This window comes from Oryctolagus cuniculus, chromosome 4, assembly GCF_051225735.1.
Source record: "Oryctolagus cuniculus isolate XC-2025 breed Fujian yellow rabbit chromosome 4, ASM5122573v1, whole genome shotgun sequence".
Classification (NCBI taxonomy): Eukaryota; Metazoa; Chordata; class Mammalia; order Lagomorpha; family Leporidae; genus Oryctolagus; species Oryctolagus cuniculus.
In genome coordinates this window covers 69,260,893-69,285,565 of record NC_142870.1, presented here as the reverse complement: position 1 = coordinate 69,285,565, position 24,673 = coordinate 69,260,893, and the positions used below count along the sequence as shown (strand labels likewise).

The 24,673-nt window shown below is 39.8% G+C and overlaps 1 protein-coding gene across 5 annotated transcripts in view; it reads left to right on the top strand.

Annotated features, from left to right (window-relative positions):
* CFAP44 (cilia and flagella associated protein 44) overlaps positions 1-24,673 on the top strand; it is a 131,967-nt gene that overhangs the window by 102,530 nt on the left and 4,764 nt on the right. For 3 of the 5 annotated variants that reach the window (XM_070072115.2, XM_089331649.1, XM_089331650.1), the window contains 5 exons: positions 9,533-9,643; positions 10,761-10,891; positions 12,964-13,080; positions 13,994-14,195; positions 22,976-23,136. In XM_070072115.2, coding sequence (XP_069928216.1) covers positions 9,533-9,643; positions 10,761-10,891; positions 12,964-13,080; positions 13,994-14,195; positions 22,976-23,136 — 722 coding nt within the window. Of the gene's footprint in view, positions 1-9,532; positions 9,644-10,760; positions 10,892-12,963; positions 13,350-13,993; positions 14,197-22,975; positions 23,137-24,673 lie in introns of those variants that run through there. The other 2 variants (XR_011387872.2, XR_016233084.1) reach the window with 2 other exon arrangements.

Sequence of the window (24,673 nt, the reverse complement as noted above, 5' to 3'; positions counted from 1 at the left end):
CCTTTGTTGAAACAGTTATCTCTTCCACTGACTTGCCTTTGATCTTTGTCAAAATCACTTTGGCATGTTTGTGTGGATCCTTGTTTAGATTCCCTGTTCTGTTCCATTGATCTGTGTCTATCCCTCCACCAATGCTACAGTCTTGATCATTTTAGCTATATTTTGAGTCCTGAAATCAGAATAATTCCTCCTACTTTGTTCTTCCTTTTCAAAATTGTGTCACTTGTCTAGTCCCTTTTCTATTCCATATTTTAGTATAATCAAGTTTATATCTTTAGAAATTCTTGTTGGCATTTTATAGCATTTATGTTAAACTTATGAACTTGAGGAGAACTAGCATTTTTACTACGTTAAGTCTTCCAGTGCATGGACACAGTTTCTTTGCATTTATTTAGGTGCTTGATTTTTTGCATCAGCATTGTATACTTTTCAACATTTGTACAGTTCATGTTCATGTTTGTTAGATTTGCACATAAATATTTCATTTTTTGAGTGATCTTAAATAGTATTATATTCTTAATCTTGGTGTGTCATGTATATTGTTAATGTACAGAAATAGTTTGTTTTTATATGTTTACCTCATGTCCCATGACCTTACTTTCTAGGACTGGAAGTTTGGGGTAGATTCCTTGGGAATTTCTTTGTACAGAATAACTTCATATGCAGATATTGGCAGTTGTTTCCAATCTGAATGCAATTTCCCTTTCCTGCCTTACTGCACCACTAGATCATCTACCAATGTGCTGTACAGTGCTGAGAGCTGACATCCGTGCCTTATTCCTGATATTAAGAGGGAAAGATTCAGCATGAAGCATAGTGTTACTTGTCGATTTTTCATAGATGCTCTTTTTCAGGTTTAGGAAATTCCCTTTGTTCTTATTTTTCATAAAATTTTATCATTAATGGGTACTGACTTCTGTCAGATACTTTTCTGTATTGGTAATGATACGATTTTTATCTTTAGTTTATTAACTTGGTGGATTAAATAAACCTTCCTTGGCATAATGTAAAAATTTTTAAATATTGCTAAATTCTATTACTAATATTTTGCTTAGAGACTTTGTGTCTATATTCGTTGGTCTATAGTTTTCTTTCTTTTGCACTGTCTCTGTCTGGTTTTAGTAACAGGGTAATACTGGCTTTATAAAATGAATTAGGAAATCCTCTCCTCTTTCATGTTCTGAAAGATATTGTGTAAAATCGGTAATAATTCTTTTTTTAAAATGTTTATTTATTTGAAAGAGTTACACAGAAAGAGAGGCGGAGAAATAGAGTAGGGTGTCTTTCATCTGCTGGTTCACTCCCCAAATGGCTGCAATGGTCGGAGCTGCACCGATCCGAAGCCAGGAGCCAGGAGCTTCCAACAGGTCTCTCACGTGGGTGCAGAGGCCCAAGGACTTGGGCCATCTTCTACTGCTCTCCCAGGCCATAGTAGAGAGCTGGATCGGAAGTGGAGCAGCTGAGACTCAAACCGGCACCCATATGGGATGTCAGCACTGCAGGTGGCAGCTTTACCCGCTACCCCACAGCACTGGCCCCGGTAGTAATTCTTTAAATAAGAATTTCATTTAATTCTTCAGTGAAACTATTTGTATCTAAATAACCTTTAAGAAGATATTTTAAACTTAAGATATCCAATTTTCTTAGTGGTTATAGGGTTTTTCAAACATTGTGGTTCATACTGAGTGAGTCATGATAATTTTTTTTGAGAAATTGGTCTTTTTGTCTAAGTTGCCAAAATTATGTATAAAGTTGTTCATGCTATTTCTTTTTTCCCCTTTTACTGTCTACCTTTTAAATGTAGTAATATCCCCTGTTGCCTTCTTTATATTGGTAACATGTCTTTGCTTCTCATTTTTCTTTTCACTCTTTCTAGAAGTTTGCCAATTTGATTTTTTTTTCAAGAACAAACCAACTCTTTGGATAAATGTTTTTATTATAATTCTTGGAAGTTTATTGATCTCTGCTCTTATATTTACTGGTCTATTACTTCTGTTCAATTTTGCTTTATTTTGCACTTCTGTTTTTAGGTTTTGAGGTAAGGGAGCTTAGATTATTGATTTCAAATTTTTCTAATTTAGTACTGTAAATTCACATTAGCACTATGTTAGTTACATTATACACATTTTGGTAAGTTGGATTTTCATTTTCATTCATGTCAGTTTAGTTTGGTGTCTGCATTATCTGGTGTAACAGTTCCTTTTTCTTTATGGTGATCTCATTGGAAATGACTTTTTACTCAGCTGGCATGTAGGGTGTGAGTTGAGAAGTTGCTTTGGTTTCAGTTCTAAGTGAGCCCCAAAGCAAAAACTCTGATTTCTTCACCTATAATTACTATCAGCATTATTTATGAGTGTCACAGTTGTCTAATCTGCAGCAGTTTATGGCTTTGAAATGGACATGAGCTTCCAAAGGTGCGTGTCTTCAGACAGCCGAGTGATGATTTCAGTCATTGCCAGTGCGTATGATGGCAGTAGCCACATTCATGGTACATGGGGCCCAGAGGAGACTGTCCTTTTGTCCCTCCAGTCAAGGCTTAGGAATGCTGGGGCTTGTGGCACCAACAACTGTGGCCCTGGAATTTTGCGATGTGGGTGGGATCTTCCCCACATCTTGCCAGTGAATGTGGATGATACTGGGTCTCATAGCACCAAAAGTCCTAGTTCCAGCACTGGGGGGCTGGGAAGGGTGCATTGTCCAGGTCCCACAGGGTGGGTACAGGTCATGCTGAGGATTGTGTGCTGACAGATGTGGGCCTGGAGCAGCGGAATGCAGGTGTAGGCTTCCCTAGGACCCGGCAGGTTCCGAAGACTCTGAGGAATATAGTACTAAGTCTTGGAGCTGCGGGGCAGGTAGCATGCCTTGTCTAGATCCACAGAACAAGTTCAGGTGTTCCAAGACTTATATAGCTAGCAGTCACCATCCCAGATGCAGAGGAGACCTTACCCAGGTCTTATTTTTAACGCACAGGTTGTGCTGGGGGTTGTGCACTGGAGCAGTAGAGTGCAGAAAGTCGTTTCCAGGTCCCACAGGGAGAGCTCAGGTGACTGCAGAATATAACTCCATCAGTCCCATTCCCGGAGCTGCAGACTCTTTTGTGTCAATCCAGGTTGGTCGCAGGTTATGCTGGTGAATGTATACTAGCTGATACAGGCCTGGACTGGGGATGCAGTAAGGCCTTCTCTAATCTCCACGGATGAATATAGTTGTCCCTGGGACTTAGAAGAAAAGCAGTCACAGATCCGGAGCTGTAGGATGCAGCAGGGTCCTTGCCTAGATCCCCCGGGGTGAACTGGGGTGACTGTGGAATACAGTTCTAACAGTCCCACTCCCAGAGCTGCAGGGCTCTCAGGGTACCTCACCCAGGTCCCACCCATTGATTGCACATTTTGCCCGGTGTTGTGAACTAGCAGGTACAGGCTTCAAGCAGAAGAATGAAAAGAGAGCCTTTTGCCCCAGGCCCCAGTGCAGAGTGCAGGCATCCCTGGGACTTACAGAACAAATAGCCCTGGTCCTGTGCTGCAGTATGCAATGGAATCCTTACCCAGGTCTCACAGGTTAGTGCCAGTTATCCTGAACATTATGGACTGGCAACCACAAGCCTCAAGTAGAGGAATGCAGTTTGGGCCCTCTAGGTCCCACTGGTAAATACAAGTTACTGTAGGCACTGTAGCACCAACAGCCATAGTTCCAGAGCTACAGAACACAGAAGGGACTGCCACCAGTTCCCACAGGGCTGGCTGGGGCATGTGCCATAGTCCCCAGCACCCTGTGCTAAGAGATGCAGAAGGGACTTGCTCAGACCCTCCAGCTCATGTGTGTGCTAATACTGGCACCAAGCCCCAAGAAGCAGAGGGAACTTCCCCAGATCAGGCAGAGAGTGAGCAAATGTGGCTCTGGCATTTGTGCCCAATAATCCTGCAGCTACAGGATGCAGAGGGCCTGTTGTGTGCTCCATGATGTTTCCTGCCACTGGCTCTGGGGACTTCTGGTGGTGAAGGGACTGTTTGCTGATCCCTAAGACAGAATGGAGTTCAGCTGTGACTTTACTGCTGCAACTTGAGTCTGGTGCTTTGGGGACAGAGATAGGCAATGTGGCTTCCGTTTTTGGAGTAAAGTAGTTGGCTCCCATCCCAGTCAGCTTTCTAGACTGGATTTAAGGCCAGCGAGGACTGTGGAATTCTCCTGTAGTCAGGACTGCCCGTCTTTAGTGATGGCCAGGGGTTGCAGAGCTTTCTGCACACGCCCCCACATGCACATGTGCACACACGCGTGTCCACACACACACACACACAGCTGAGGATCCAGGGCAGGAGCTGCAGTGTGCTGTTTTCCTCTCTGCTGGCTTTCTGAGCCACTGCTGATTCTGGTTCCTGTCGCTGCTTTACCATAGCTTTCCCTCCGTCAATCTCCTGGAAAAACAGTCTTTCCCTTGTACTGGTTCTTCTCGGTGGTGGAGGCAAGTACAGGGCCTCTGTTTTCAGCCATCTTGGATCCTCTGGCTTCTATTATTTCTGATGAGAAACTGATATTCAAATTGTGTGCCCACTACTGGTAAGGTGTCACATTTCTTTTGATGACTTGCTTAGTCTTCTGTTTCCAGATATTTGATTATGATGTGTCTTGGTGTAGACTTCTTCAGATTTATCCTGTTTGAGTCTCATTCAACTTCTATAATTTTTTGTAAAGATTTTATTTATTTGAAAGGCAGAGTTACTGGGGGGGGGGGGGGGAGTCTGGTTCACTGCCCAATTGACCGCAATGCCTGGAGCTGAGCTTATCTGAAGTCAGGAGCCAGGAGCTTCTTCCAGATCTCCCACATGAGTGCAGGGGCCCAAGGATTTGGGCCATCTTCTGCTTTCCCAGGCCATAGCAGAGAGCTGGATCAGAAGTGGAGCAGCTGGGTCTTGAACCATCACCTATATGGGATGCCGGCACCGCAGGCGGTGGCTTTTACCTGCTATGCCACAGTGCCAACCCGGACATTTTATATTACAGTACAATATTCCAGTACATATACACAGCATAAACCAACCAAACTAAGCAATTAGCCTGCCAATTCCTTGTCTCTTGTCTCTGTTTGGAACCTACCAGCTCCTCTCTTCCAGTTCTTTATATAGTAATAATACATTATAAACTATGTTATGTTGTATATACACTATATGCAGCTATAAACTATAGTTTCCCCCTCTGTGCTATGGAATACCAGAACATGTAACTTCTATCTATGTTTTAGTACCTGTTATTAAACCTCACTCTATCCCTCATTCTCACCTTCTCAACTTCTAGCAATCGCCATTCTAAAATTAGATTGAATTTTATTTTAACATCTATATATGAGAGAAAATGTATTTTTCTTTCTGTGTCTGATTTATTTCACTTAGACTATAATGAGTTATATCCATGTTGCTGTAAATTCAATATTTCTCTCATATTTTGGCTGAACAAAATTCCATTGTGTACATTTTTCTTATCTATTCATGGTAAAAGCCATCAACAAATTGGGTATAGAAGGAACGTGCCTCAAAATTAGTAAGGCAATATATACAAACCAACAGCCAATATCATACTGAATGAGGAAAAACTGAACACATTTCCTCTCAGATCTGGAAAAAGATAAAGATGGACATTTTTACCAGTGTTATTGAATATAGTATTAGAAGTATTAGCAAGAACAATTAGAAAAGAAAAGAAAAAGAATTAGATGGGAATCTGGATAGATTCCATAGCTTGACTTTTGTGAATAGTGTTGCAGTGAGCGGAATATGCAGATATCTCTTTTCGCGGGCTGATTTCATTTCTTTCAGAAATACACCCGGAATTGGATAACTGAATCATATAGTAGAGCTATTTTTAGTTTTTTTTTTTGAGGAATCACCATGGTTTTCTCCATAATGACTGTATTAATTTGCATTCCCACCACATTACCTATTCTCCACGTCCTTGACAGCATTTGTTATTGTCTGTCTTTTGGATAATAGCCATTCTGGCTAGAGTGACATGATACCTCTCTGTGGTTTTGATTTGTGTTTCCCTGATGACTAGTGATCTAGAGCATTTTTTTCATGTATTTGTTAGCCATTTGCATTTTGTCTTCCAAGAAATAGCTATTCAGATCCTTTGTGCATTTCTTGACTGGATTGTTTGCTTTTTCTCTTGAGTTTCTTGAGTTCTTTATTTATTTTGGATATTAATCCTTTCTCAGATGCATAATTTGCAAATATTTTCTTGCATTCTGTTCTCTCTTCAACTTGTTGATTATTTCCTTTGTTCTCTAGAAGCTTCTTAGTTTGCTACAATCCCATTTGTCCACTTTTGCTTTTGTAACTTGTGCTTTTGGGATCATATTCAAAATATTGTTGGGATGCCAATACATTTGAGTATTTTCCCTATGCTTTCTTCTAGTAGTTTTATAGCTTCAGATCTTACAATTACATCTTTGATCCATTTTGAGTTGATTTTTGTTTAGTGTGAGACGTGGAGTGGTGTGCCTAAATTTCAGTCTTCTACTTATGTATATCCAGTTTTACCAGCACCATTTATTAAAGATAAATGTTTGTCTTTGGCACCTTTGTCAAAGATCAACTGACTGTAGATGCATAAACTAATTTCTGTGATCTCTATTCTGTTCCATTTGTCCATGTGTCTGTATTTATGCTAGTACCATGCTGTTTTTAGTTGTAATAGCTCTGTATTATGTCTTGAAATCTGCTATCAAGATACCTCCAGCTTTGTTCTTTTTATTCAAGATTGCATTGACTGTTTAGGATCTTTTTTTTCTTTATAAATTTTAGGATTTTTTTTCCTAGTTCTGTGAAGCATGTCATTGGTGTTTTTGCTGGAGATTGGATTGAACCTGTAAGTCACTTTGGATAATATGGATGTTTTAATAATACTAATTCTTTCAATCTCTGAACATGGATGATCTTTCCATTTTTTGTGTGTTGTGTTCAATTTCTTTCAGCATTAATTTTCATTGTAGAGGTCTTTTACATCCTTGGTTAAATTTATTGCAAGGCAGCTTTTGTGAATAAGATTATTATATTTTTTCTGTGGCAATGTATATAAAAATACTACTGATTTTTGCGTATTGATTTTTTTATCATGCAACTTTACTGAACTTGTCAATTCTAATAGTCTTTTGTTGGAGTCTTTTTGTTTTCCTCTATATAGAATCATGTCATCTACAAACAGGGATAATTGAACTTCCCACTTCCCCTGATAGTTTCCCTTTTCTGTCTCCTGCCTAATGGCACTGGCTAAAACTTCCAGTACTACATTAAATAAAAGTCTTGAGAGGGGACATCCTTGTCCATTTCCAGATCTTAGAGGAAATGAGCTTTTCCTCATTCAATATGATTTTTGCTATTTGTCATAAAAAGCCTTTACTATGTTTTGACTAAAGTGGCAGTCCTTTGTTGCATCTTTATATTTACATCTGTTGGTATTTCTAGGTTGCCAACCTATTAGTCTTCAAATCTGAGATATATGAAACTAAAAGAAGCCCCAGGGAACCTTCTACAATGTAATTCCTCAGGTTCTGAGGTGCATAGTTGGCCTACTTTTTTCTTTCCACTTTCCAGAATCTTCTTATGTTTGTTTTGCATGTATATTTAGCTCTGTTTATGAGAAAAATAGAAAAAAAGATGTACTTTGTTTTAATAAAACAATTTTACATTTTTATATAAAAATGTTAAGATCAAATTAGAAGCTTTTTATTTTTTTATTTTTTTTGATTCATTCATATGGTGGTACAGATCTCTTTTTTTTTTTATTTGACAGATAGAGTTAGACAGTGAGAGAGACAAAAAGGTCTCCCTTCCATTGGTTCACCCCCTCAAATGGTCACTATGGCCAGAGCTACACCAATCCAAAGCCAGGAGCCAGGTGCTTCCTCCTGGTCTCCCAGGTGGGTGCAGGGGACCAAGCACTTGGGCCATCCTCCACTGCCTTCCCGGGCCACAGCAGAGAGCTGGACTGGACGAGGAGCAACTGGGAATAGAACCCGGCGCCCATATGGGATGCCAGTGCCGCTGGCGGATGATTAACCAAGTGAGCCATGGTGCCAGCCTCTTTAAGTTATTTTAAGAGCAATCTTAAATTTAAGAAATATTCTAAGGGCATTTGCTGTGGTGCAGTGGGTTGAGCTACTGCCTGCAGCACCAGCATCCCATATGGCAGCTCTGCTTCTGATCCAGCTCCCTGCTAATGTGCTAAAGCAGTGGAAAATGGCACAAGGCTTGGGTACCTGACACCCACTTGTGAGACCCAGATGAAGCTCCTGGCTCTTGGCTTCTGCCAGGCCCAGCCCTGATCATTGTGGCCATTTGGGGAGTGAACCAGTAGTTGGAAGATCTTTCTCTTTCTAACTCCTCTGTAACTCTGCCTTTGAAATAAATAAATATTTACCCAAAAAACCAGAAATATTCTAGAAAGTATGAGGTCCATCTCTTACCTCTGATATAAAATTCCATAAAATATAAATTGCAAATTGATGACCTGTGGTTCATGGATGGCCTCAAGGTGTTTAAAAGAAAATTAGACATGGTAGAGTGGAGAGGTCTACAACCCCTTATCCAAATTTTGGGAACAGTGTGTCTTAGTATTCAGGAATCTTTATATTTTATAAGAGATTGTATATGATGGTATAGAGAAACACATACTCATGACAATTGTTAAAGAGCAATAATAATGTAGGGTGTATTCAGGGGACTACTACAGTGAGGTTTTTGTTTTAGGGGAGAAAGAACAGGCTCAACCCTGAATACAACAAGGATAAGTAGAGATTTACAGGCAAGGGGCAGGGTGGGAATCAATGGAGAGAATGTTACTAAATGTCAGGGTTATTCTTTGTAAACTGTCCTGAAAGGATTTCATGTTAGGGCAATAAGGTATGGAGGATGAGGGATGAGATGGCAACGGTAGGAGGGAGTTTTTACTAAACTGACTCAGCAGAAATCTTACCACAGTGGGACTGAACAGGCTAAGGGCAGAGCTCAGTAACTAGGCAGAAAGAGGACTCAGAGAAGCTTTCGAGTTTTGTCAAAAGAAAGAGCGTTTGTTGACATAACTCCTCCAAGGGATCTAGTGCAGCATGTAGAAATCAAACACCTTCCCACTGTGGCAGTGGCAGCAAAGCGTACCAAATAGGTTAAATGCAGGCTATAAATCACATAGCTTCAGTTCAGATAACTTAGGAAAAGCGTTCTGTGATTTAGGAAGTTGGGGCCTATTTCACCAAGCATGTGTGTTAGGTAAGTTACAGCACAAGCAGTTTGGCAACTTGGTCTCAGCCCCCTCTGACTTGTAGCATTGATAAGAACTGCACAGCCTTTTGGAAGCATTTGAGTTTTTGATCTCCATGTCTGTTTAGACATTTTAAACTCTTCTAAAAATACTGAGTAATTTCCTACCTTACCTGTTCGTTATTTTCCTACTGACTGTCTCGTTGAAAAATACTTTACTTTAAGAAATGTGGTATTTAGTTAAGCACAGGAATTTCTCTCCCATCAATGTCCCCCTGTCTCGTTAGATGAAGATGAAGAAAGTGAGGAATCAAGTGAGGAAGAATCCAGCTTGGAGAGTGATGAAGATGAGTCTGGATCGGAAGATGAGGTGTTTGATGATTCCATCTGCCCAACGAGTGAGTTGTACAAAGCTGTGTGCTCTGTGCAGTGTGAATGGAACTGACAATACCGAGCGGTCCTTTTTCTATGTGTCTCAGTTCTCTGATAACAAAGTGTCAGGGAAAGGTGGTTTAAAGAGTAGAAAGTATGGCTGAATGAATACTTTTTGGGGCTTTATCAATAATTTATTATCTTTTCCCTCAGGCAACCATTTATGAATGACAAATAATCTGCAGACAATCACCAGTTGGTAATTCAGAGTTATAAATGACATGACATTACACTTGCCCTTTTTTTTGACAAACCCCTTCCATTTTTCATATTTCAAATCTGTTTTATAAGAGCAGTTTGTACCAGTTTTCTGGAAATGGTTGGCAGTTTATATTTATAGTTTTCACTGGTAAATCCAGTCTGAAGCAACTAAAATGTAATTCTTAGTCTGGATAGTAAATAGAAGAAACCCCAATATTTTGGACCTGTGATTTGTTTTTCTGGGTATTTCAAATAAAATTGTAATTGAATTTTAAGTTTGATCTCAAAGTTTATATCTTGAAAACAGGAATCTTCTTAAAGTCATAGAATTCATGAATGCAAGAGAGCACAAAAACCTTGTCATGCAACTACATCAGGATTAATTGACTTGAATGATATCTACCACTAGTGAAGTGGTAGAACTAGGGCTACAGCTGAGGCTCCTAAATACATTTTAGTACTCAACTTTTATATTCTTTATAAGTGTGGCTCTTAGTCTAATAGAGTGGAATAATGCGGATAGTGCACTTGAACACCAGTTATGCCAGCTTCCTGCTACTTAGCTGCATTACCTGTAAAGTAGGAAGCGTCATTTCTAGCTTGCAGAGTATGCGAGCCGTGAATAACATAATGGGCATAAAGGGCCCAGCACAAAGCCTGGCTCAGAGTACTGCCGGGAACATCAGTTCTATTACCAATACGATCATGATTGTTAATACAGTCAATAATATCTACCTGGAACACGGTAGCCGTAAGCATAGTGGCAGCTGGCCCCAAGGGATCCCCAGATGCACATTATTAAATCCAAAGCTCCAAAGTCCACCCTTAGCTACCAAGTTCCATTACCAATAGGGCTACTTTTAATTTTAACTCTCTTTTCAGGCTGTGACCCAGCTCTTTTTGAATTGGCCCTTCAACTCCGCGAGAAAAGGCTGGACATTGAGGAGGCCTTAGTTGAAGAAAAGAAAATTGTTGATAACCTCAAAAAAGAATATGATACCTTGTCTAAAAAAGTACGGTGACAATCTCCCACTAAAATATTGGCTTTTCATGACAACCACATTGTTAGCACTTCTCAGAGAAGAAACATTCCAAATGTTCTGTCTAGGTTTTTTGCTCCTTCTGCACAGCTGTTGTGGGGGACATCACTCTTTTCTTTAAAAAAAAAAAAACAACCAATATTTTAAAAAAGATTTTATTTGAAAGGCAAAGTGACAGAGAGAAAGGGAGACAGATCTTCCATCTGATACTTCATTCATCAAATGGCCATGACAGCTGGGTCTGGGCCAGTCCAATGGAGCCAGGAACCCCATCTGGGTCTCTCCCATAAGGGTAGCAGGGACCCAAGCACTTGGGCCAGTCTCTGCTGCCTTCTAGGCACATCAGCAGGGAGATGGATCAGAGGCAGAGAAGGTGGGATTTGAACTGGTGCTTATATGGGATGTGGCTGTCACACTGGCAGCTTACCCTGCTGAGCCACAACACCAGCCCCATTGCCCTTTCCATGATTGAACTTTCTTTGTCTCAATCATTTGTCTCCAAACTTTTTAAATTACATAGTTCTGGGGCTGGCGCTGTGGCATAATGGGTAAAGCCGCTGACTGCAGTGCCGGCATCCCATATGGGCACTGGTTTGAGACCCGGCTGCTACGCTTCTGATCCAGCTCTCTGCTATGGCCTGGGAAAGCAGTAGAAGATGGCCCAAGTCCTTGAGCCCCTGCACCCGTGTGGGAGACCTGGAAGAAGCTCCTGGCTCCTGGCTTCAGATCGGCGCAGCTCTGGCTGTTGTGGCCAATTGGGGACTTAACCAGAGGATGGAAGACTTTATCTCTCTCTCTCTGCCTCTCCTTCTCTCTCTGTGTAACTCTTTCAAGTAAACAAATAAATCCTTAAAAAAATAAATAAATAAATAAAAAATAAATAAATTACATAGTTCTATAGGTTAAAAAAAAGTGAAGTACCTACCCCTACAATAAATGTATATATAAGTATGGGAAAACATAGTATATATAAAAACATATATACACACATACATGTGTGTATGTGTGTGTGTTTATGTATGTTGTGGTATGTGATTCAGTACTGTCTGGGGTTTCAAGCATTTTCTGGGAATTTTGGAATGAGCTTCAGAACATAGGGGGTCTATTGTATTTATTTATGAAATGTATTAATGAACTATTGTACTACAGAGTAAGCCTCCATTTTATAAAATAAATATCAGATTTCAGAGCATTTTGGAATTTGAATTTTTTGGATAAGGGATGATCATCCTATGAAGTCTATATGACTATTCCAAAATCCCAAAAAAATTCCAAAATCTGAAACACTCTGGTCCTGAGCATTTCAGATAAGGGATATTCAACCTGTAGTATGCTTTGTACATTACGAGCCATTCACACAAAGTAAACTTAAAAGATCAGGATAAAAATAAATAGAAATAGAAACTGCCGCTTTCCTTCTGCACCCAGTAGGTCATTTTGTTGGCCTTCTGGGGTGAACACATCCCATGTTGGAGGTCGCTAAGCTAAGCTTCTGGAATAACACTGGTTTTACCATATATCTGCTCCCTTTCCGCCTAGCTGCAACATCACCTAATTTGATTCATATTCAGACATATTTTTGATAGATTGCTTTATCTCTCCCACAATAGGAAATGATTTGGAAAACTATCACTTTTTTTGGCAGTAAATAATGTGCTTTAGAAATATTGTAGTTAGTAGTTTCATTGCTTTCAATGACTCTTTTTTTATTTGATTGCAATTACTATAACCAAACAGGATTCCCAGCATTCTGACAAAGACATTCAGCAGCTGAAGGCTGCTTGTCACGTAGAAAATAAAAGGGAAGTAAAATTATACCTCTGGAGCTGTTATTCACAAAACCTCTACATAAGCTCTAGGGACGTAGGAACGATTCAAACAGTGGTGCAGATCATCACTTGGCGAGGAGAGAATAACATCCAGTCCGGGGCTGCAGCCTGGGCCCATGCGTGCGATCGCAGCCTCACATGCAGACCTGGCTCGCGCAGCGCCTCCCCGGGGCCTTCATTTACCACCTGACGTGTGTACTAATTGAATTTCTCCAGGTGAAAGTTGTGGCCACGAATCTGAACGCGGCAGAGGAGGCCCTGGAGGCCTATCAGCGAGAGAAGCAGCAGCGGCTGAATGAACTGCTGGTGGTCGTGCCGCTCAAGCTCCACCAGGTGCGGCGTGCTGGAGAGGGCGCCCGGCGCCGTCGGAGCAGAAGGGCTAACACATTCGGGGCTTCCCAGGCGAAGATTCAGGGGTCGCCAGTGGGGAACACTGTGGTCCTTTGCTGACGATTCTACTCGAAGACTGACGACACACCCCAACTGTTCTTGTCTGTCGTCAGATTGCCTCTTTCTTTGGAAGTTCCGTCGTTTTAGGTCTGGAGTAATCAGGCACTGATGACTGAAGAGGGGAATGAGTGTCCTAGCGGCTGAAATCTGAGGTCTTGCCCACACGACTCTTTCTACACCCTCTGTAAATAGACGTGGATGAGTGATGCAAGAATGAGCTCTACTTAATCTTTAGTCATTAATGAGTGAGCTCAAGACACCAGGAATATTTTCTCCTTTTTCCCCTCTTTGTTAATGTCCACTCTACTCAAATTATAGTAAATTGTAGAAATACATATAGTAAATATATATATAAATATAATTTATATATATAAAAATATATAAATTTGTATATATATGAGAAAAAAGGCTTATTGTATCCCGTTTTGTCAGGGTAAGAGAAGTAGTTATATTTCAGGGAAAAAAATACCCTTTGATTAGCCTTATATCTATTTTCTGTAAGCTGACTCAAGGTAGAGTAGTTCTATAGCCATATGCCTATCATTATGCAGTAGATATTAGGCATGATCTGTTTGGGAAGAATCTTGACTCCAGAGATAGAAGATTTGGCTTATTGTCTGGCAACAACTTTCTCTTTATCTCACACTGCCACTTGGTGATGAGAAAGAGAACCCCAAAAGCAAGGACCTAAGTAAGGGACAGAGAAGGAAGTACTCCCCTGTGTCCCCTGTGACATTGCGTTTAACTTGAATCTGTCTTTTTTTTTTTTTAATTTTGATTCATTTTGTCTTTGTAGATAGAGTATATGGTATTTGGAGAAATCCCTAGTGATCTTTCTGGTACTTTGGTCTTCTCTAACCACTCCTTGGGACGGCTGCAGGAAAGAATCGGTCAGCTCCAAGAAGAAAATTCAAAGCAGCAAAAGCTTAACAAAGAATGCCGAGAGAGGCGTAAACAGCTCATCCGGGAAAAGAGAGAGATGGCCAAAACTATACATAGTGAGTATCTAAGACCATGATTACCAGCAACACCCATTCGTAAGAGCGGCCTCTTGAGCAACTGTCTCCAACTTTGAAAACAGTTATCACAGGTTCACAACCACTGAGAGAAAATAAGAGTAAGTTCACATTTTCCACTTCCCAGCTCTTCTGACACCAAGATCATGCTCCTGTCTTAAAAGGGGACATCTTTTGTCGTATAATCAATTTTTCTTTGTATAATAAAATATAGGCTAATATAGTAAGAACCTGTGTGTCCGCTACTTGCCTTAAGCCAGCCCAATAGATGCCATATATATTCAATTAAGTTTTTAATTCACAATTCCATGATGGTTGGCAACTTTTTCACATACATTTGGCATTTACTCTTTTCTTTTTCTGTACCTTTCCTGTTGTATCCTTTGCCCATTTCTCATTTATGTTTTTTGTTTCTTACTGCTCTTAGGGATTTTTAAATATAGTGTATTCATTTTTGTCCATCAAAACTCTTCTAGTTTGTGACATGCCTTCATTGTCCAGTGTGTCTTTTGGGATACAGATATTTTAAGTCCCTAAATCATTACATATTATATTTTACCAATCTGTGTATGATTTGTACATTGTAAATGGTGATCTGTTTTATTTAAGAAATTCTTTTCTATTTTGAAGTAATTAGGATGTTTTTTGATTCAGCAATCCTACTACAGGGTATATATCTGAACAAAATTAAGTCAATACTCATATTTTGAAGAGATATCTGCACTCCCATTTTACATGCAGTATTATTTACAACAGCCAAGATATGGAATCAATCTAAGTATCCATAAAAGGTGAATGCACTAGAGAGTGATACAGACACACCCCCTCAAACCCCAGTATAATGGAATGCTATTCATTCTTTAAAATAGAAATACTGTCATTTGTGGCACTGTGGATTAACCTAGAAGACATTATGTTGAGTGAAATAAGCCAGGCACAGAAAGACAAGAACCATATGATCTTGCTTATATGAGAAGTATAAACAAGTTGAACTCAGAAACAGTAGAATTGTGGTTAGCAAGGACTGGGAGGAGGTGAGGGTGTTGGGAGATGTTGGTAAAATAATGATAAAATTCCCATTAAGAGAAATAAATTGGAGAGTGATATTGTACAACATAGTGTCTATAGTTAATAATAATGTTACACTCATGAAAATTGTGAGGAGAGTAGATTTTAAGTCTTCTCACCACAAAAGAATTATCTGTGAGATAATGCATATATTAATGAGTTAGCCATTTCACTATCCATCTATCTTCTTATATATCTTCCCATTTAGGTGAATAAATCTCAAAACCACAGGTTATATACAATACATTCATGCAATGTTTATCAAGTAGAAAAAAGGCAATTCTCTGTAGTTTCATCTGTTAGTGTTCTTCACATGTGCAGTTTTTTCCTCCATAAATCTTTCATTTAAAGAATACAAACGTCATACATTTCATAATTACAACTTTAGGAACATGATGATTCTTTCCTCCAACCCACTCTCCCACCCCTCCACTGCCTCCCTGTCCTATTCCCATTCATATTTTTTTTTACTAAGATCTATTTTCAATTAACTTTATACACATATGATTAATTCTATGTTAAGAGTTCAACAAATAATATGGGGGAAAAAACTGCTCTTCAACAGTCAAGACAAGTGCTGTTCAAAGTCATTGCTTCTCAAAGTTTCAATTTCACATCCACCTTTTAGGTGCTCTGTTAGTTATCACAGGTCAGGGAGACTATATGGCATTTGTCCTTTGGGGACTGGCTTATTTCACTAAGTATGATATTTTCCAGTTTGATCCATTTTGTTGCAAATGATAAGATTGCATTTTTTAGCTGCTTTGTAGTATTCCATGGTGTACATATCCCATAATTTCTTTATCAAGTCTTCAGTTGATGGTCATTTGGGTTGATTCCATATCTTAGTTATTGTGAATTGAGCTGCAATAAACATGAGGGTACAGATAATTCTTTCATATGTTGATTTCATTTCCCTTGGGTAAATTCCCAAGAGAGGGGTGGCTGGGTAATATGGTAGGTCTATATTCAGATTTCTGAGGTATCTCCATATTGTCTTCCATAGTGCCTTTACCAGTTTAAATTCCAAAATACAGTAGATTAGAGTACCCTTTTTAACAACGTCCTTCACAGCGTTTGTTGTTTGTTGATTTCCGTATGAAAGTCATTCTAATGGGGTGGGGTGGGGGGTGAGGTAAAACTTCATGTGGTTTTGATTATTTGCATTTCCCTGATTGCTAGTGATCCTGAGCATTTTTTCATGTCTGTTGGCCATTTGGGATTCCAGTTTTGAAAAATGCCTATTTTTAGTCCTTTGCCCATTTCTTAACTGAGTTGTTTATTTTGTTGTTGTGGAGTTTCTTGATCTCTTTATATATTCTGGTTATTAATCCTTTATCAGCTGCTTAGTTTGCAAATGATTTTTCCTATTCTGTCAGTTGCCTCTTCACTTTGCTGAGTGTTAATTTTGCAGTACAGAAGCTTCTCAATTTGATGTAATCCAATTTGTCAATTTTGGCTTTGATTGCCTGTGCCTCTAGGGTTTTTTCAAAGAACTCTTTGCCTATGCAAATGTCTTACAGGGTTTCCTCAATGTTCTCTAATACTCTGATGGTATCTGGTTGTAGACTCAGGTCTTTAATAAATTCTGAGTGGGTTTTTGTGTAAGGTAGAGGTCTTGCTTCATACTTCTGCATGTGGAGATCCAGTTTTCCCAGCACCATTTGTTGAAGAGACTGTCTTTTCTCCAAGGATTGGTTTTAGCTCCTTTGTCAAAGATAAGTTGGTTGTAGATGCATGGATTGATTTCTGGCATTGCTATTTTGTTCCATTGGCCTATCCATCTGTTTTTGTATCAGTAACATGCTGTTTTGTTTATAACTGCACTGTAGTATGTCTTGAAATCTAGAAATGGGATGCCTCCAGCTTTGTTTTTGTTGTATAAGACTGCTTCAGCTATTCGTGGTCTCCTGTGTTTCCATATGAATTTCTGCATTATTTTTTCTATATCTGAAAAGAATGTCCTTGGTATTTTGATTGGTATCACATTGAATCTGTAAATTGCTTTGGTAGTGTGGATATTTTGGTGATATTGATTCTAACAATCCATGGACATTGAAGATCTTTCCATTTTTTTGTATCTTCTTCTATTTCTTTATTTAATGTTTTGTAATTCTCATGATAGAGATCTTTGACATCCTTGGTTAAATTTATTCCAAGGTATTTGATTTCTTTTGTAGCTATTGTGAATGGGATTGATCTTCAAAGTTCTTTCTCAACTGTGGCATTGTCTGTGTATATATAGGCTGTTAATTTTTATGTATTGACTTTATATCCTGCTACTTTACCAAACTCTTCTATGAGTTCCAATAGCCTATTAGGGGGGTCTTTTGGATCCCCTATATATGGAATCATGTCATCTGCAAATAGAGAGAGTTTGACTTCCTCCTTCCCAATTTGTATCCCTTTGATTTCTTTTTCTTACCTAATGGCTCTGGCTAAAACATTCAAGACTATATATTGAATAGCAGTGGCGAGAGTGGGAATCCTTGTCTGGTTCTAGATCTCAGTGAGAATGCTTCCAGCTTTTCCCCATTCAATAAGATGCTGTCATGGGTGTGTCATAAATTGCCGTGATTGTGTTGAGGAATGTTCCTTTTATAACCAATTTGCTTAGAGTTTTCATCTTGTTGTATCTTATCAAATGCTTTCTCTGCATCTATTGAGATAATCATATGGTTTTTGTTCTTTAATTTGTTAATGTGATGTATCACATTGATTGATTTGTGAATGTTGAATCATCCCTGCAAACCTGGGATAAATCCCACTTGGTCTGTGTGAATGATCTTTCTGATGTATTGAATTCGATTGGCTAGTATTTTGTTAACGATTTTTATGTCTCTTTTTCATCGGGGAAATTGGTGTGTAGTTCTCTTTTGCTTATGTATCTTCTCAGGTTTAAGAATTAAGTTGATGCTGGCTTCATGGAAAGAATTTGGGAGGATTCCCTCCTTTTCAATTGTGTTGAATAGCTTGAGAAGAATTGGAGTTAGTTCTTTAAATTTCTGGTAGAATTCAGCAGTAAAGCCATCTGCTCCTGGGCTTTTCATTGTTAGAAGAGTCTGTATTACTGATTCCATTTCTCTCTTGGTTATTGTTCTGTTTAGGTTTTCTGTGTCTTCATGGCTGAGTTTGGGTAGGTTTTATGTGTCCAGGAATCTGTCCAATTCCTCTAGTTTTCCCCATTTGTTGGCATACAGCTCTTTATAGTAATTTATGATGCTTCTTTTGACTTCTGTGGTGTTTGTTGTTACATTTCCTTTTTTGTCTCTAATTTTATTGATTTGGGTCTTCTCTTCTTTTTTTGGTTGGGTTTGCTGTTGTTTTTCTAGGTCTTTGAGATGCATTGATAGCTCATTTATTTGGTGCCTTTCCAATTTCTTGATGTAGGCACCAATTGCTATAAACTTTCCTCTTAACCCTGTTTTTGCTGTATCCCATAAGTTTTGATATGTTATATTGTCATCTTCATTTGTTTCCATAAATTGTTTGATTTCCCTTTTGATTTCTTCAGTGACCCACTGTTCATTCAGGAGCATTTTGTTCAGTTTCCATGTGTTTGCATATGTTATAGAGATTCCTGAATTGCTGGTTTCCAGCTTCATTCCATTGTGGCCAGAGAGGATGCATGTTATGATTTCATTTTTTTTTTAATTTGCTGAGACTTGCTTTATGGCTTAGTATGTGGTCAATCCTAGACAAAGTTCCATGCACTGCTGAGAAGAATGTATACTCTATGACTGTTGGATGGAAAGTTCTGTGGATATCTGTTAGGTCCATTTGGTCTATAGTGTCCATTAACTGTTTCCTTGCTGATTTTCTGTCTGGTTGATCTGTCCATTGCTGGAAGTGGGATATTGAAGTCATCCATTACTATTGTATTGGAGTCTACATCTCCCTTTAGATCCTTTAACATTTCTTTTAAATATCCAGGTGCCGGTAATTAGGTGCATATACGTTTATAGTAGTTGCATCTTCCTGTTGAATTGATCCCTTAATCATTATATAGTGTCCTTCTTTGGCTCTTTTAACAGTTTGTGTTAAAGTCTTTTGATGGCTATCCCAGCTCTTTTTTTTTTTTTTTGGCTAGCATGGAATATTTTTTTCCATCCTTTCACTTTCAGTCTGTGGGTGTCTTTTTTGGTGAGATGGATTCTTGTAGGCAGCAAATAGATGGCTTTTGTTTTTTATTCTATTCCAGCAATCTGTGTCTTAACTGGAAAGTTGAGGCCATTTACATTCAAGGTGACTATTGATAAGTAATGATTTGGCTCTGCCATTTTTCCATAAATATTCCTATTGTTTACTTTGAATTTCCTTTGTACTTTTACAGGGAGATTTTCTGCCTTCACCTTTTTTCATAGTGATGGCCCTGTTTCTGTGTTTCTGTGTGTAGCACATCTTTAAGCATCTTTTGTAAGCTGGATGAGTGGTGACAAATTCTTTCAATTTCTATTTATTATGGAAGGCCTTTAATTCAGCTTCATTCATAAATAAGAGCTTTGCAGGGTACAGTATTCTGGGTTGACAGTTTTTTTCTCTTAAGACTTGGAATATATCTCACCATTCTCTTCTAGCTTGTAGGTTTTTTGATGAGAAGTCAGCTTTGAATCTAATTGGAGATCCTCTGAAAGTAATCTAGTATTTCTCTTGTGCATATTTTAGAATCTTTTCTTTATGCTTTACTGTGGAGAGTTTGACTATAATGTGTCGTGGTGAAGATCTCTTCTGGTCATGTTTATTAGGAGTTCTATGTGCTTCCTGAACTTGGATGTCCCTTTCTTTCTCCAAATTAGGGAAGTTTTCTGTGATTATTTCACTAAAAAGGCCTTCTAATCCATTCTCTCTTTCCATGCCTTCAGGAACTCCTAAGACTGGTATTTTGGGTTGTTTGATAGTATCCTGTAGATCTCCAACAGTGTTTTTTAGTTTTCTAATTTCTTCTTGTTTTTGATCTGACTGTAAAATTTCCAGAGATTTGTCTTCTGACTCAGTCTTTCTTCTGCTTCACTGAGTCTGTCGTTAAAGCTTTCCTCTGCATTCTTTATTTGTTCTGCTGAATTATTCATTTCCAAGATTTCATTTTGATTTCCCTTTAAGATCTCAGTTTCATGGGAGAAATTTTCTTTCATGTTATGGATGGATTTTATTAGTTCATAGATTTGCTTCTGATGCTTTCAAAGTAATCGTTTGATCAATTTTTTGAATTCCATTTCTAGCATTTCTTCAGTCTCTTCATCTTCACATTCTAGTATTGAAGTATTGTGTTCCTTTGGGGGCATCATGTTGTCTTCCTTAATATTGCTTCTTGATTTGCTGCATTTATTATTCAGCATTTGTAGAGATACTTGTTTGTTTCTTTTTTATTTTGTTTTGGTTTTTCCCTGTGATGGTTTTTATCTTTTGCTATGCCTCTGTGGCTTAGTGGAATGTCTGCTTTTTCAGTGAGTCCCTAGAGGCATGTGGTGGGTGTGGCCAGGGAGCTCTGTTCAGTGTTCCAGGGTGAAGGGAATGTCCAAGGTGACACCCAGGTTGGGCATGGTTAATCTCCTCTCTCTCTCTCTCTCTCTTTCTCTCTCTCTCTCCCCTCTCTTCTCTCTTTCTCTCTTTTTTAATATGAGGGGAGGTTTGTTTTGCTCTGTTGGTATAGTCTCAATGCTCACCTCCTTCCTTCAAAAGAGACCAGAGCCTGGTTGCTAGCCCCAGTGAGTACAATATTTGTCCATGCTGCACCAGGAACCACACAAAGCATCTGTGCAGTCCTTGGTATGAGCACGGATCCCACAGCAATGACCCTCAAGAGGGAATCAGTGAGCCCCAAGCATGTGGAGCCACCCACAGTGACTGCCCAAAGTCTCAGCCACACCCTGTGCCCTCCCATGCAGCCATAGTGTTTTCACAGTCCAGCACACAACTCTCCCACATTCACAAGCACCCGGCCCCCTATCAGTTCTCCCAGCCATACTCGGGCATCTCTACTCGGCTGGTTCCTGGGTGTGCAGACACAAGCTGGTGCAGCTGTTACATATTTTCAAAATGGTGCCTGCCTTCTCTTGGCTTGTTAGAGGACTCCTGTGCAGGATGGTTGGGGAAAGAAAAATGTGCCTGCTTTTTTTCTCCTCTATTTGGCAGGTACACTGTACCACACAGGGCTCCAAGCCGGGCCCATGCTACGTTCTTCCCACAGCTTTATTGCCAGTGGCCTGTGCTGCTGCAGTCTGGTCTCACCTCTCTCTAAAGCTGTTGCTGGGGCTCTTGGCTGCTGGGGTCCTGAGTTGTGCACATCCACACCCTCCATGGAGGTACAGTGCCCCTCTGGTTTGCATGGAGTTTCCTCTGCTGTCTTCTCCCTAACTCTTCCCTGAGACTACACTCCACTTTTTAAAAACTATCTTTCCTTAGACTAGAGCAGTAAGTTCCCTCCCTATTCCGCCATCTTGGATCCACCCACGAGCACATGTGCGTTTTTTTTTTTTAAAGATTTATTTTATTTATTTGAAAGAGTTACACAGAGAGAGGAGAGGCAGAGAGAGAGAGAGAGAGAGAGAGAGAGAGAGGTCTTCTATGCATTGTTTCACTCCCAAGATGGCCGCAACAGCTAGAACTGTGCCGATCCAAAGCCAGGAGCCAGGAGCTTCTTCCAGGTCTCCCACGAGGGTGCAGAGGCCCAAGAACTTGGGCCACCTTCCACTGCTATCCTAGGCCATAGCAGAGAGCTGGATTGGAAGAGGAACAGCCAGGACTAGAACCAGCGCCCATATGAAATGCCGGTGCTTCAGGCCAGAGCTTCAACCCACTGCGCCACAGTGCCAGCACCACACATGTGCATTTTTAAGCCATCTGGAATTGAGGTAACTCCAGGACAAGATAATTAACTTTTGAAATACTTTTTGTAATTTTTGGTATTTGAACATACATTATCAAGTGTTAGAACAAAAGGAATTCCATGGATTTACCATGCAGCACCACTGCCAACACTACTTTGTCTCTCTGTGTGTACTGTACCCCATTCTCTGTCTTGTCTCCCAACACCTAGAGGTAGCCACTCTCCCATTCTGGGTTTAGCATTCCCATTCTTTTAAAATAGATTTTAACACACTTATGTGTTTTTCCAAATAATGTATTGCTTTAGAACTTTATAACAATATTGTGCCCTGTGTCATCCTGTGAAACACACTGAAGCATGGAGTAGAGTCAATGTAGGGGAAAGGTGGGAAAGAAGGTGGGGGACATAGCAGAGCAGGGTAGGGCAGACCACAGAGGGCCTTGTTAGCTATGCTAGGACTTGAATTTTAACTTGGAGTACAATGGGAGCTTCTATTGTAAATGCTTGCTCTGTTCTTAACACTAGATGCTGTAGAGATCAATAAAAACAAGAAACCTTGCAAAGTTTATAATTAGCTGGAACCTGTTAACAGTCTGTGGAGGGGCAGGTCAGCTTGTGTAAGCCAGCTGGGAAAAAAAGAGTCACTTTTACACAGTATTTTGAAGATGAAAAGACACCAGAGGTAGGAACGGGCACTGTGTGAGTGAGAAAAGCAGCAGGTGAGAAGCCACAGAAGAAAGCCAGCTGATAGCATGCAGTCTTCTGTCATCTTGCAAAAGCTCTTCCTTGTGGTTTTACGGCCAGTGGTGATACTCGATTAGTAATGGAAGCCATTGGTCACTCTGAGACAGTGGTTGCCTTCTTCTAGAAATGGAAGAAACAGTCCGCCAACTGATGGTCAGCAAGTTTGGCCGTGTGATAGACCTGGAAGCCCTTCAGACCCTTTCTGTGAACACAACTCTTGAGGAACTAAAGATCAGAAAACTTCGAAAGGAGCTATCGAATGCGAAGGAAATGAAGATGTGGGAGGTGAGGAGAGGGCCAGTGATCTTCTGTGATCAACTCTGGGCAGAGGCAGGATATCCTGGTGAGCTCTAGGTGGCTCCATCTCAGCTGGAGCTGGGTCTAAGGGCCCAAGTTGGCTCTCCCAGGTCTCTGCTGTTCACTTAGTGGGAAGAACTTCCCTATCTTGGAGTGAGAGCATCAGCACCAGCAGGTTTTCTGGTCTGAGGTACATATACATATGATGCAAAAAATGGTGCAAAAGATTATAGAGATACCACTTTGAAGTCTGAATTCATGTATACATACGCTGAGTGTTAGAGATGGAACTACTATCCTTTAAAAAAATCTAATTGTGTTATTGGATAGTTTTGCATGCTCTTCCAGCTTGGAAATTAGAAACTATATCTGAGTAATAAGCTTTGTAACAAGACAGTTTGCTTGCTAGGGTCTTGAAAAATGTTAATGCTCACATATTGTTCCTAGCACATGACACAATGCCCTGTTCCAGCCTGATTCAGAGTCTGGAGCTGCTGTAGAACCCACAGATCATCAGGACTCTCCCAGTCAGCACATAGGGTGGGAGGGAACATTCCTATTGCTTTCTTGTCCAGTGGCCCTGTCTTATCTTTACTAACCCAAGATGGACCACTGTGCTATAAAGAAGAAAATTACTTAGACTTCTGTGTCAGTGGAATTGGTATCTATCAGACTAATGCTGGAGGTAATATGTGAAATCTAAAATATAGGTTGGGTACCCCACTCAGAAAATTAGATACCTGAAATGTTTTAAAATCCAAAACTTTTGAGTGCCAACATAATACCACAAGTAAAAAACTCCATACCAGACCCCATATGACAAGTCACAGTCAAAACACAGGTGCACTAGAAATATTGTATCAAACTGTCCTGAGGCATGAGTATTAAGTGTATGTGAATATGAATGGATTTTGTGTTTATTTGAGTCCCTTCCTCCAAGATACCTCATTTTGTATATGTAAATATTTCAAAATCCAAAATCTGAAATGCTTCAGGTTCCACGCATTTCAGATAAGAGAGCCACTACCTGTAATTTGTTGGAGCTACAAGAGAACAAAAGAAAGTCACGGATATATGGCCAGTCCAGCCAGCTACCCTGAGGATCCTGGATCACTGCGGGAGAAAGCAATATATGAAAGTTTGTTGTTTAGATGATCATCATTCCTTTATAGTAATGAGTACCAGAAATCAGTAATGCATATTAACTTCATTCTTCAACAATATCTACCTTATTTATACCAACTTTTTTCCTTGAACAGTCTTAAATTCCTCTCATCTTTTTTATTTAAAGATTTATTTTATTTATTTAGGGGCCAGCAGCACCAGCATCCCATATGGGTGGCGGTTCATGTCCTGGCTGCTCTACTTCCAATCCAGCTACCTGCTAATAGCCTGGAAAAGCAGTATAAGATGACCCAAGTACTTGGGCTTCTGCATCCACGTGGGAGACCTGGAAGAAGCTCTTGGCTCCTGGCTTTGGATTGGCTCAGCTCTGGACATTGTGGCCATTGGAGAATGAGCTAGC